The sequence below is a fragment of the Haliotis rufescens genome, unplaced genomic scaffold, assembly GCF_023055435.1.
Source record: "Haliotis rufescens isolate VD_foot unplaced genomic scaffold, xgHalRufe1.0.p SCAF_104, whole genome shotgun sequence".
NCBI lineage: Eukaryota > Metazoa > Mollusca > Gastropoda > Lepetellida > Haliotidae > Haliotis > Haliotis rufescens.
In genome coordinates, this window is record NW_025963785.1 from 154154 (window position 1) to 169318 (window position 15165).

General features: G+C 38.5%; 1 protein-coding gene across 1 annotated transcript; it reads left to right on the forward strand.

Moving 5' to 3' along the window:
• The first annotated feature begins 1832 nt into the window (after positions 1-1832).
• On the forward strand, positions 1833-9483 carry LOC124131622 (methyltransferase-like protein 27). The gene is made up of 6 exons (XM_046495012.2): positions 1833-2083; positions 3294-3429; positions 5337-5465; positions 6025-6160; positions 7005-7103; positions 7902-9483. Exons 1-6 carry the CDS (start codon positions 2067-2069, stop codon positions 8069-8071), a joined length of 687 nt encoding a protein of 228 aa, XP_046350968.2. The 5' UTR covers positions 1833-2066; the 3' UTR covers positions 8072-9483.
• The last annotated feature ends 5682 nt before the right edge of the window (positions 9484-15165 follow it).

Sequence of the window (15165 nt, forward strand, 5' to 3'; positions counted from 1 at the left end):
TCCTGCTGTCGTGATGTCGTGTCGTGTTATCGCCATGTCGTGTCGCGACATCGCAATTTCGTGTCGTGTTATCGCTTTGTCGCGATATCGCATGGGTATCTCAGGGCGATACGGCGATGGCCCTAATCAGCCACCATAACTACCATTGCAAACGGTTACAAAATGATACATTAACTCACGGTTACTATGCATGCTGTTTTAAATGTGCTCATTGTGCTAACGGTAGCTAGTGTGAGGTATACTTGCTATTACTGCCTCTTTGCCAAGCCATAGGGTTTCTGGGTGGTGCCATAGCGAACGCTATCAAAACACTATACAGAAACAGTGATCGTCGGTAAGTAAACTCTCAGCTATGACGTCACGTCACGTCACGTGATGACAACTCTTCTCATTGGCTCTCGGTAGTTTCCAGAATACGAGTCGCCTCTGTTGCCTTTCGAATTTTTTCCTTCAATATATTTGTTTTTGTATGCTCCATAAATGATTTCATCCCCTATTTATTTGATACTGTAAATCTCCTTTAAACCCTATTTTACTGTTGAGACTGGACTGCACATCTTTTATGTCTGTGATTCCTACTCTGAATTGAGAAACAAGATATTCGACTATATCATGAGCATGAGTTTAAGCAATATTTATTTCCAAGAAAAAGGATTGGGATTGGTGAACAGGTTCAACCTTTTTAAACACCTCTCCCTACAAAGAACATTTAACAATTAATGAGGGTAAACTGTACATAAAATAATAAGTTAAGATTAATTGTACCTACTGTTGCAAATATTATGATGCGATTGTGTACACAAGTCACACACGAATACACACATACATATATCGGTACATAAACAAACAGCATACCAAATACCATACAAACAACTATTTGATTGATGTAATCGTAAAGAAGACATATTTAGATTTTAAATCTTTTAGATTTTGCAATGAACCAATGGACGAGTATGAGTTTATGAATCACTGTCAAATACTGATGCTATCCGGTCCTACCAAAGGACGTCGGGGAGCGTCAGGAAACATCCGCGAGAATGATAGTAAATTATAAAGTTTTTTTCTATATGATAGTGTTCTTGTATTAATTATGACAAAGTGTCACTAATGTGCTAAAATTGTAAGACTAATTTCTTAAAAATTTAGTGAACACCATTTTCACATACCCTGCTCTACGTGTCAGCAGATAAGCCCCTTACTTGAAGTTGTGTTGCAGTTATTTTCGCCAGCGAAGCTTGTTGATTGGTAAAAGTGAGTGAGTGAGTGAGTGAGTTGTGTTTAACGCCGCTTTTAACATTATTTCAGTTATATCACGGCGTGTCAGCTTAATGTGGGAGGAAAGCCCGAAGTGATGCAGGTCTCAGACGTTTACCACTTCGGTGAAACTCACGAGCACGGGTATGGTGCTGACAAACCTAGAAACATAATCGGGGTGAACCGGGATTCAACCCACAATCATAGGTTTCTGGCGTGCCCAAGGGCCTTAGACGACTGGGCCACCCGTACCCCCGTTGATTGGTAAAAAATTTTGAGGGGTATAGGGGCCATTTCAGAGGCAAGTGAGTTAAGGTGACGATGGTGGACTAATGTCACTTTCAATGATGGTATTCTTTCACTTGAGGTTTATAATTTTGACGTTTAAAATTCGTCTTCATGTTCATAGGGCTTTTGTTCAGGCTGATTTCGAACAGACGCTGTTGCCACTGTAGTCTTTGCAGGATACAAAGTAAATTTGCTCATGTATCGGGTGTTCGCGTAAACTAACTCCACTCACCAGGTCACATACAATGTGATTTCTATTTTGAGAACGCGCAGACCACTGATAGAAGTTCATGAACAAAGATTATATGCTGCAGATTTAAGGCAGATTCGGGTATAGAGTCTCTGTGCAGGTTAATTAGGACTATTTCCATTGCTCAAAAGTGCATAAGTGGCCCTCCATATTGCATCCAAACAATTTACTTTTGAAACTGCTGACAAATCATATTGTTTTTTGAGAGTTCTTGTTTGCCTAGAAACTAGGCCAGGGACGCAAGTGTAATCTTACAGGATATCGAAGTGTCAAGATGGAGGACGCACACAGGTGAGTGACGAAAACAGGTATAAAATTAAGCCTTTTGTACGATAATACCATTGTTTTTTCTAATTGTTTGATTGACATTCTAGAAGTTGGTGAGTAAGTAAGAAAACGTACAACTTTATTGATAACAACTTCTGGTTTATTGCATATAGCGACGTTTCGATGTAGATTCTTAGACCGTTATCAAGCCGGAGTGTAAGAATCTACATTGAAACGTCGCTTTATGCAATAAACCAGATGTTGTTATGCATAAAGTTGTACGTTGTCTTAAAGGTTTTCCGTTATAGGTTTTTCACTCATTTGCTTAAAGAGTGTAGTCTCCATGGAGAGCAGAAGGTTCGATCCCAGACCTCGTCATAAAAAAATACGTTAAAAGATAATACTTGTTTTAGCCTTGTGTGTCTGGCGTCTGGAGATAAACAAGGACTGTTCGGCTCTGACTCGGTATGCCGTGTATGAGTAGGGTGCAGCATAGTGTATTAGTACTATAAAACAGGAATATGTCCGAACTAGAACCAGCACCCACAACCACACATATACTAGTATATATACACACGTACACACACGTCGCTACATAAGTGCAATAATCTTGAACGCGACGTTAAGCCCATTTCAGTTCACCAGTACTGTAGTTGAAATACTGGCATGCATGTTGTGCTATGAACTATGACATTCACCTTCTCAGACATCTTCCCGAGGCAAGAGAGTCAACTGACTTTAAAAATCCACTTTCCACGTAGAACACGTCATGTAAATATGCGATTTGAAGTTAAATTACTGAAAAAAATATGGAAAAAATAAATATGATAGATAATGAAGGATTCTTTTACGATTACCAATATTATTTTTTTAATAATACAATAACAGTTGTATTGCATATTTTGAGGAAATATGGCCAATGCAACTATTGAATTATCAATGGTCGCCTGGTACGTATATATGCCTCGAATACCCTCTGAGCCCCATTTCCCGAGTACAAAAAGGGGTTAGCATCCTCCAAAAAGTGGCGGTACACATGGCGACAATGGAGTACTGTTTTGAGGTAATGAAACATGACGTCAATAATAGTGGTATGGGATTGCATCAACAATGTTCAGAGCGTAGGAATCATCATCATGGTTATACGTATGCTTCGTGTAGAGTTCTATTTACATGCCTTTCTTGAACCCGCTGGGTATTACCGTTATGTGCATGTAAGTTGTTATCACATCAGACAAACATCACAGAAGGATGGGACAAGCTTCTCCCTGGAGGACGGGAAGAAGTTACTGGAGTTCCTGGTTGAGAAAGGTCTGGATAAGGACACTCTTATCCAGAGGTACGACGAGAAATGCGAAGAGTACAACAAGGTACCTCGGACGACGAGGAACAATACATTTCCATATTAAAACAACGAAGGCCAAGATCACCGGTTTGGTCACTGTTTGTTTCTCAGTTTGAGAAGTTTGTAATCACAAGCACCCATGTTTTCAGCTAGAAATAATCAAGCATGTTATTGGACAGACAGAAGGACAGGTTTTATTCAGTACTTTAGGTCCTTGGCCCATAATACAAATAAGATGGGAACGGTCAAATGTACATGCTGTAATAAACGGCTGGAGTACAGTACACTTTATGTTACAGGGATGGGTGATTTGCTTCTAATCTTTAGAACTTGACAAAGGAATTTAATCAAACATTTGATAATATGGATATTGTCGGTTGACATAAGTCTTAAGGAGATTTCAGTTATTGATGGATTTGTGACATGGATAGCGAGACACTCACTTCTCGGTTGGATATAGCTGTCAAATATCAACAATGCTTGTAATTCATTCATAACATACTCAAAGCCTCTAGCATGGCAAAATAAACAGAAGAGTTCGTTATACGGAGCACAATATGGCGGCCTCTTTCAACAGCAAGTCTAAAGTTATTTCACCGAATCATGGTTAATATTTTCATAAGTTAAATAGGTTTCTACATTTAGTAAAGATCTAAACAGAGAATAACAATTACATTTAGATGAAGCGTCGAGTGAGTGATGCCAATATTGAAAGAAACATTAATAAAATCTCTGTTTGAAAATTACCATTAATGATGAGATGCAACCAATGTTTTGAGACAGCCATATACATCCAAAACTTATCTAAATAAAATATTTCTCATATGAGATGCCCACGTAGTTTTACCATTATCATCAAGAGTTTTAATCATTGTAAATGCTTGGTGGGGATGTCTATGCCGTGGCAACTGGATCAGTGTGCACCTGTACTTAACTGCTCTGAATGTATATCGATACCACATGGATACTCTGCCACATTCTCCCTGGACCACATTGATATAAGTGTACGTGTTTTCTCTCAGAAATGATTTACAGAATCTTGTGTGTACACTTTCAGTGATGTTACAATATTCAGTATTTTGAATATTCAGGATAAAATGTTAGGTGATGACTTGTTTCTTTTTCTCGACATTACCTTTCACAACATATACCTGTTCATATTGATGAGGACACTAATAATACTCTAAATAGAGAGATATCAAGCGAATAAATAGTTACAGCAGAAGTTGACTTCTTTAAAGTGTGGATAAGCCGCTGGCCCTGGTGGAATTCTTCCTGAAATGTGGAAACATGGAGGTGATGTGTTACAACCATGTTTTTTTTTAAACAGTATTTTCTAATCTGATGGTTTTCCATGGCATTGGTCTAAAAGTATAATTTTCCCACTTCACAAGAAAAGCAATACAGAGGAATTTCTTTAATGGACATCTGCGGTAAAATATATACATCTGTTTTTTATAACAGTTTTAAATAATAATGAAAACGGAAACATGTCAGACACATGAGAAACACCTCTCCCACCTTCCTCCTCCAACATTTTATCACAAGAACACAGTGGTGAATACATGTTTACAACAAACAAACAAGCTATGTTATTCGCTGATATTGATTGTCAAGGTAATATAAACGGAAGTGCATATACATTTTCTCATTATGGCCTAGGATTTACTGGAATTCCTTCCCACACCGGAAGTTATGTTATGCAACCGGAAGTCTAATAACTTTGTCTTTAAGATAGCTTTCACGACAGGATTTGTTTTAAAGATTTCTTAAATTACACCAACCCGGAAGTGATGTCATTAAATCAGAAGTGTTTATAACTTTGTTAGTCAGGTTTGTAGAGGCACAGTTCAGATGCAATCCAAACACCTTTCTAGTCTTAGATTTATGTCAAATTGTTTCTCTTTGTTGACACACTGACATTGCTTTTAGATGCAGACTGTTCGTGGATACAAGGCACCCACAGCGATTGCGGACACTCTGGCTTCTCTGTATCCTAGCAACCGAGAAAATGTCCAGATATTGGATGCCGCTGCAGGCACCGGTTTGGTCTCCGTAGAGGTAGGTTCCGTCACAAAGATGAATATTCTGTGTAGAGCTTAGAGGGTGTTATAACGAATGCATTTCGATACATGTCGTTGAAAGTGGTGTTTCCCTCAGGGTATCCAGGTTACAAAATATCCCCAGTACTCCAGCTTGTTGCAAGAACCGACTAACACTAGAATCAGGTGATCAGTCTTTATGATTTGGCTAATTCGCGTGGATCGTGTTTACCTGGTCCAGACTCGATAACCAGGTCAATGGTTTACCTGGTCCAGACTCGATTAGTTACGGTGTGCCGTGATATAGTTGGAATATTGATGACTTTTACAGTATTCAATAATGGTATAGATTGTTCAATCTCACATAACCGTATATCCATTCATCATGGCCAATCGCGATATGGCTGCAATACTGTTGATGCCACGTGAACATGTAACTCACTCACCCATCATTGCCAGATTGTGCATTGTCATCTTCAAATGGAATAGTTGCTGGTCGGAACAATATACCATCTATGTAACTTTGTATTGTTATCTTCGCCACACGCAGAAGAACAATACATTACTTTCTGTTTCAGGTAAGGAAGCGTGGGTTTGTACATGTCGACGGCCTGGATCCGTCTGAAGGAATGCTTGAAGAGGCCAAGAAAAGTAACTTGTACGAGCGATACATCTGTGATTTTCTTGGGGACAACACACTGGACATTGCTGACGGTAATGGAAGACGCAGTTGAAGTTTTCCAAAGCTACAGTCCATGTATGGAGCACTGCACTAATGTTACTGATGAATAGAGAAGTTATTTGTAGATGGACAATCATTCATCCTGTATCTATCTCTAGTCGCCTGAAGTCTTTGACGATGCTAAACTTGGACTTGGGCCAATGCATGTTTTGTCAGTTTGTTCAATCTGTTTGTATCTTTTGATTCAACATGAAATGTTCTTTGTGTACATGACATAGGGGAGTCTCTTTGAACAATACACAACAATAAGAAGAAGAACTCTAACGTACACCGCGCTATAAATTATGCATTGTTGTCGTGTTATGATGTTGTTTGTGACGCATTAGTGTCTGTCTGTCTCCTGCATTAGTTTTTCGGCTTCGTATCAGGTTTTTCTGCTTGAGTTTGCAATCTTTTGAAGGCAGGATAATATTTCACCATGTTTCGGAGGGTCTTTTGCCCTGACGTTTATCCAGGCAGTCCGTGTTTACATTTTCAACTGTCAACTGCAGAGATCTGCAAATACAATGTGTAACGATGACCAAAAGGAATACCATGTGCTCTGATCACAATTGCAAATAGCAATGTCTTTTGTTCCCCCAAAATATTTTACTATTTCTTACTGAATGAGTGGAAAGTGGGATTTATTTGTTTTCTATTCCGTTCATAAATAAACTGTTTGGCAAGTAATGATATGACTTTTAAGGGGTTATTATTTTCAAAAATGATGTTACCTAGAGGTAATATGTATTGTCATGTTGTATCTATTATATATACAGGCTTTTATTTTATTAGTGTTTATTTATTTCATCTGTATTTATTTTCCGGTAATTTCAGACACATACACGGTATTGACATTGGTCAGCTTAACTTCTGAAATCTTGAAGAAACTGTCCATCAAGTGTTATGAGGAGCTTGTGCGTATCACGAAATCAGGTTTGTAGTACGACATCGACAGCGTGTGATTTATTTTCACTTTGACATCAAAGTATAATGCTCTGGCTGTAGTTTTGTTGTTACAATGTTACTGTCCAATGTTACATTTCATAGTACTATGGATTTTAGGACATAACCAATAACGTAACACATGTTATATTTGGGAAAACACTTTCTTGTTAAAGCACAAATTTTCGCACTTTTTTGTGTTGAGTCCCTTGCGGGTGTGTGTCCGAATCCCGTAACGGACTCAACCCTCAAAAAGGTACGAGAATTTGTACTTTACCAAGAAAGTGTTATCCCAAATATAACATTTGTTACATTTGACCACTTTCTAAATGGCATTGTGTGTTCGTAACCAATAACGTTTCATAATACCAGTTACTTTGGGCCATAAACCATTACGATTCATAATACCATGTACTTTAGGCCATAAGCCATTATGTTTCATAATACGATGTACTTTAGGCCATCAACCATTACGATTCATAATACCATGTACTTAAGGCCATAAACCATTACGTTTCATATTACCAGTGATTTTAGGGCACACAACATTACGTTTGGGGTTTCGGTTAAGCCGTTACGTTTCTTTAAACTAGGGATTATAAATGGTCTGTTGAACTTTATCAAACAATTAATTCAATAAAGAGGTATAAGTCTCGATTTGAGCTTTCCTCCAACATTAATCTGACTAAATATTACTGAAATAGAGTTCAAGCAGCAATCACCCGAACTCATTCACTCACTCACTCATTCACTCACTCATTTTACAAGTCTTTCCTTTACCGTGTGCAGGTGGCCACATCCTGATTAACCACTACGACTACATCTTTGACAGTGATGACATCAAAGGAAATCTGGCTCACCTGGAATCCCGTGGGATGTGGAAATTGGTAGATAAGCAATACGTAGTAGAAAAGCAGAATGGGGTGCGTCGTTGCACGTGTGTGTATAAGGTTGCATAGACGTTGTTTGCTTACATGTTAGCTCACCTGAAATGTAAGTTCCAGTGAGCTTGAGTGGTGGCGGGTCCGTATCATGATGCAAGTTTAGAATATTATAGGGACAATAACATAAGATACGTTTTTAGCGTAGTTTGAGATTTGACTCGCACAAGCCACTAAGCAAGCATTTTCGGTCATTAGTCACAACGGCTACACGTCAAAACGGCCATGACAATTAATGTCTTACGCAGCAATGCCAGTAGATCTTTATTAGATGTTGCTGACTTATGTACAAAGGTGAGCCAAACATATCAAGCTCGTCCTTTGCAGTAAAAGGTTTGAGGATTAACTCATATGACACATGTAACTTTCTTTATTGAAGTTAACTGGTCTGAGGAGTATGGAGACAAACAATGTATTGTGAATACTGCATGCACGTCTGGAACAAATAGCAAAATACCTCAGTTGTGAAGACGTCGCAAAAAACCCGAAACAAATTTTGGAATAAAAATAAGAATAAACCGCTTTTGGCTTTTTGACTTTGGACCAATGACCGTTTTGACTTTTGAATGGCCGTTCTGACCTTGACAGGGCGAAGGGTGCTATGGAACTCCGTTTTCATACAGTAAAGCCAAACTGAAAATGTCATTTTATGTAATAATTACTGTGTCATTCTGTGTTTTAGAAAGATGAAATCCGTTGTGTCCATCCTTTTCTTGCTTATGTATTCATGTTTACCAGGATGTTATCGTAATCTTAATGTTATTAATGTTCAGAAATATCCATATCAGGCTTAAGGCTCTATTTCTATCATTCATTCAGTCAAAGTTATTATATTCAAGACATATATATGGCGCTGAGAGATGCCACTAGCAGTAAGACAGCCCATACAATATTACTGAGTAAATAAACTGAAGGGCAAAAGAGAGTATACACTTGAAAATTATATTTGACCAAGCAATTTATAAACGTTATCAAAATGTTTCTAAGCTGAAACCAGTAGCTGGAACACTGCAAACTTAAGGTCCAAACCACAACTGTGATTCCCGTATCAAATACATCAAATAACCGTTTCTTGTTTGTTTCATTTGAGCCGCCATCTAACATGGGTGTATACTCTCCTTTACCCGGCAGTTTAGAACACTCTTCGTACGACGGAGTTATGATACAGGTTTATTGTAGATATAAATGTATGGCGACTTCATCATTGGAAATTTATTTTAAATTCGAATTAACTATATTTTTTTCGAAAATACAACTCATTGAAATATAATCCTCGATTACCTATGAATGCTTTTAATATCATGTCCTGTTCACGTGTAACTTCGTTCAGAGCTTAGGACGTTTTCCTTTTAAATTATCTGCTGTTTCAGACTTACACTGATTAATGTTATTTCATGACCTAAATAACTAAATAAATTGAGTCGTATATATGAATTGAGTTGTGTATATGAATTGAGCCGTATACATGAATTTAGTTGTGTATATGAATAGAGTTATCTGTGATACTTGAGCTTGCCACACCGGCAATGTCAGTATTAGGCATAAAGTGGTTCCTCCAAGGCGCTCATGTGACTCCCTTGTGTCCTGAAACGTCCATGGTTCTTCTTGTTTAGGCTCATTTGGCTGTAAGGACAATGTATGTTCTATTTACTTTGTGTTGAATATGAGCCTCATGAACCAAAATCAAAATCTGTATTGAGCGAAATTTAACAAAATTAACAATATACATATAGGCTATACATATCAGCAACTCAGCAATATTTCAGCTATATGACTGCGGTGTGTATATAATCAAGTCTGGACTAGACAATCCAGTGACTGACAATCATCAGTATCGATCCACGCAACTGAGATACGATGACATGCATCAACCAAGTCTGCGAGCCTGACCACCCGATCCCATTAGTCGCCTCTTACGACAAGCATAGTCGCCTTTTACGGCAAGCATGGGTTGCTGAAGACCTATTCTACCCCGGATCTTCACGGGTCATATCGCATATAGCATTAAGAAATCCATCCATATCTATAAGTTAGAGCGAGAACATACTTCTGTTATCATAAGAAATAGTGATAATACCAGGTGCTTGCGAAAAGGTGAACGTACATGGCACAGAGGTAACTGAGAAAAGTTTCACGCTCTTTGATTAAAAATACATCAACGCCAGAGAATAATCAGCCTAAGTCATCTGCCGAAATAGATTCTATTGGGCGTAAAAGGGAAAATAGCGATGAAATTATGGTCTGCCCTATCGGTAGCAACCGCCTACTCACGATTTGCATCAAAAGTAAGTGTTTGTTGTTTGACGGCGTCCTGTAAACAAACCAAACCAAATCAAGTGATGGACCAGAAAATCAAGTAACATGTTAGCGTATTTCCTGTCCAGACGGACAGACATACAGACTGTTGTATTCAGTATAAGGCCCCCGGCCCAAAATACACACAAAATATGATCATACATGCGCATTATATATCATATTTACAATTTGTATCTTTCATAATAAATCATATTTTCATATCTGCCAGTCTCAACAGCATGCTTGAAATTGCAACATCTAAACCTAGAACAGGATGTTCACAAATGTTTAGTTCCTGGGTTCGTCTGAAGAATGTCTGACCACTGGTCATCCAGCTCAGGGGCTTTGAGAATATCAATCTCTGGGTTTTCTGTCAAGACTGAGGATTTTATGTCCTCTACCTTGATATATTCTCGGTTTATCCACATAACGTTTCATGCCAGAAGGTAATTTGCAAGCCATTGTCATTGTCTGGTCTGAAACGTTGATAAACTTAAATGATAGGCATTACTTTACGGAGTTGACGAATGACAAAGTAGATACAATTTAAGGATAACAACTTCTCTATTTACTGTAAAGGCGACTTTTAGGTATAGGCATCTAACCCGTTGCATTTCCAGTAAATAAAGAAGTTGTTATCCATAATTTGTGCCTACTTTATTCATAATATTCACTGTATTAAGAAACCCACATGACGAACCACTATATTCCGAGTATGTCACCACGTCATCCCGTTTGAGAATATGTTTGCAAGGCTTAGACTGTTTACATAGCTGAGGAAAATTTTGTCATGATGTGACTTTCACTTTCTCTTCCTGACTGTGTTAGTTACACGTGGCTTTTGGCTTTCGTTTCCTTCTTGGGTGCTTGCATGTGCCTTGTGGCCGTTGACTGACAGTGCCCGGCGGTCTCGCTAATTGCTAAGTTCTCCTTGGGAAAGTGGCATGATCTCTCACAAGATAACCAAACACATCCAAACTAATCCTGGTATCAAAACCTGCACCCAGAACATAACCTACTGAAAAAACAACGTTCAAAAACGCTAGGATGGGATTGATGCTGAAAACGTCTTGCCTTGCTTTACCTACAGAGAGATGGCGTTTCTCTCTCGTTACGCGAGATCCCACTTTGAACGGCTCGAATTATACGCGAACCAAGGGAGATAACTTGTTTAAGTCTTACTTTGGTTTACCTTGGCTTCTTCGTAAAATTATACTTTCATTTCGGGGGCTACGCCCCTTTATAAGATTTCTAATTTAAACAGAATATTTCTTATTTGTGTTGCCCTTTTATAACGGCCTACATCATCCAACGATTTTAACATAATATAACATTGTTTTGGTAGCCTATTGTTTGTTAAATGTTATATTCTGCACCAATACTTAATTGCCTTTGTCATAAGTACAAACCGCAAAGGCACTCCTTAACATTCTCTTAGAACCATGTTATAACAAGTTGATTTACCAACCTTTATACTAGATTTACAAAACTTGATATGTACATATTCAATAGTATTACAATAAGATGTGCCCTATATTTCAGAACCATAACATAGAATAGGTGTTGTCATACAATTAAATATCTCAAATAGATCTGGACAACTAATGTTACCAAGCCTCCTTTTGGTAATTATTAACTGATAATATTGCCTTATTTGCTTGGAAAAACAAGACAGGCCTGAGCTTTGCTCCAGATTAACTAAGGGGTGAGTACAAGTCTCAGGTATGAATGTAGAGATATCCTGTTTCTATAGGTGTACCATCATAAAACCGCTTTCCATATGACCTTAAGAGACCACCATTTTAAAACACAATAAGCTTAGTTTTATTCAAATTTACTTTCATGCCAGTATGTTTACAAAAACATTCTAGTTCAGTTATCTTTCTCTGCAGTTGTGTTGCGAGCAGCTGTCGAGACGTCGTCAGCAAGATGAGGGAGCTATTTGGCTATTTGAACAGATGCACACAATTGGACATATTACCTCTCAAAGTGGTGGTCCTTAGAACACTTTGAAATGAGAGTCCATAGCAGTTAATAATTATCCCAATGACACAGACCTTTATTCTCAAATGCACACATGACATCAATTACAATGTATTGCTTGAAATGAGCATCAAGCTGTGGGGCCTAGTATACTATTTCGAGGAATACCTGTAGGAAATAATGTCACACTGATGCAGCCAAATACGACAGCCTACCACAAGTTAGCATTAAACTATGAAGTGGCTAACCAGTTGATGGTGGATCGCAGTCCTGCATCAGTGAATGAGAAAAAAAACATGTTCCCATATCGAACGTAGAAAGTTGTAATGCGTTATCGGCAACCATTGTTATATGCATCGATATGAAGGCCATCGACATGTGGATTTATCATGTAGCTGCGATGCGATGAACCAGTCCGTTAAACGTGACATCACGGGCCGATAATAAGCTCATGAGGTAACCTATCATGAACTACTTTTAAGCTATAAACATCAATTCAATGTATGCTTGATAAAATACTGTGAAGAGTTGCGTCCCTTGGGCACGCCAGAAACCTATGATTGTTGGTTCGAATCCCTACATATCCACCTGCAACATGGCGGACGAAAACAGGTTTGCGAATCATTATTGTTACTTTGTTTGTTGGTTATCGACGTACTCGGCAAAATTCAAGCTAAATAACGGCGGTTGTTTACGAATTAAGCGAATTAAGGGACTACTAATTAGTATCCGGGGTCAGAGAGGGGTGTCCCGAATTTTGCTGCCCTCTCCACATTGTATTTTTCATGGCCTACCCAAAATACATGTAACTCTTTATTTGAAAAAATAAGAACGGGGTCATTTTGTCAGTTGTGTTCTGATAAATTTCGGCGACCCCCCCACCCCCCCCCCGTCCTCTTTCATTGTGTAATTTTTTCATGATCCCCGCTTAATCTGAACAACCCACCCTCCCCTATAAAAACTGACCAGTCCCAAAGTCTCTTATATGATAGTAACATTGGCTTTCCTAACAGTAGTACCCTAAGGTTAAATAGCGTAGTCTGCCCGGAGAGCAGAAGGTCGGCGGTTCGATCCCAGGCCGCGATACACCAAAAGACAGTTAAAATACGATAGTTGTTCTTATCCAGCCTGGCTTTGGGGGATAAAATAACGACCTTGTCGGCTCGGAGTCAGTATAATGTGTAGGGTATCCATCTTAATGTGCGGCATGGTATTTCACTTGGCATGCACTATAAAACTGGCATTATTCCGGACTAGTTCTAGCAGCAACACCCAGACTGAGCACAGCTACTGTCTCGAGGCTAAAACAGCCTCACGTGGACTCACTGAAATCGGTCCCAATAACTACTTTTGTTGTTTGTTTGTTTGTTGTTTAACGCCACACTCAGCAAAATTCCAACTATATGACCACGGTCTGTAAAAAATCGAGTCTGGACCAGACACTCCAGATATTGACATAATGAGCATCGATCCACGCATTTTGGATACGATAACATGCATCAACCAAGTCAGCGAGTTTCCGAAATCTGAAAACCTAAGGCCCAACCCACAACTATGATGCCCGTATCAAATACATCACAATTGAATAACCATTTCTTGTTTGTTTCATTTTAGTCAGCATCAAACATGGGTGTATACTTTCTTTTGCCCGGCAGGTGAGAACAATCCTTCGTCCTACGGAGGTTCAGCACGGATTTAATGTAGATGGAGAATGTATTGCGACTTCATCGTCAGAAAGTTGTTTTACGTTAAAGATCACTTTCATTCTTCTGAAATGTATTCATTTGAAATATTATCCTTGATCCAAGTTTATGAATATTATCGTCATGTTCACGTGCAACGTGCTTCAGGGCTTAACAACTTTCTTTCAGACTAACATTGGTTTGTGTGATTTCATGACTTCATAAACATCAATATAAACCAACAAATTGAGTTGCGTATATGCATTGAATGATTTGTGATGCTTAAGCTTGATACACGGCAATGTCATGGCATCCTTTCAGTAAAACTCTCACGTGTCTTCCTTGTGTCCTGAAACGTCCATGGTTCCTGTTGTTCAAGCTCATATGGTTAAAGGCACAATGTGAAACCAAATAGCACGGTTATGGTGCTGACAAACCTAGAAACAATATCAGGACAATTCGGGATTCGAACCCACGATCACAGCTTTCTGGTGTGCCCGGGGGATTGACCATGTCTAGAAATTTAAATGACAAAGACATTTCCATAATCATAAGAAATCTCTATTAAAAGCAGAGTCTATTGTTGGGCTCCGGTTATATAATAAGCACGTGTTTCACTATCAAAAAGTGATGATACCAAAACACGAATAAATAAAAAAGATGAAGTGTTTTCATGGATTCTGTTTCTGAACATATTTCAAGGATGTTTGATTAACCTTAGCTTCAGCAGTAAATAGTGAGCTAATGTCGTGTAATCTGGAAGAAATAATTTTTAATCCAGTTGCAACTTTGGCACCATCCTTTGATCCACCAGTGATGATGGATCGGTGAGAATCGTATTTTGATCTTAATTGGATATTGGATAATTTAATATTCGTGCTGAAAGAATAACTTGTTTGTAGCAGATTGTGGCAAGTGTTTGACCTAGTTTACGGGGGATGTCACTTTTATCACTTAATAATTTATCACCTTCTTTAAGATGATGAACAGAAGATCTTGATGTCGGCAGAAATGCATTACCGCTTTGTTCCTACACTTTCGTACCTTTTTGCATTCATGATTAAACCATGGTTAAAGAATGTAACAATTTGCAGAGGACTTTGGAATTATTTCATCTGTTATTTTCATTGAACGGATCTGAAAACAACTGAA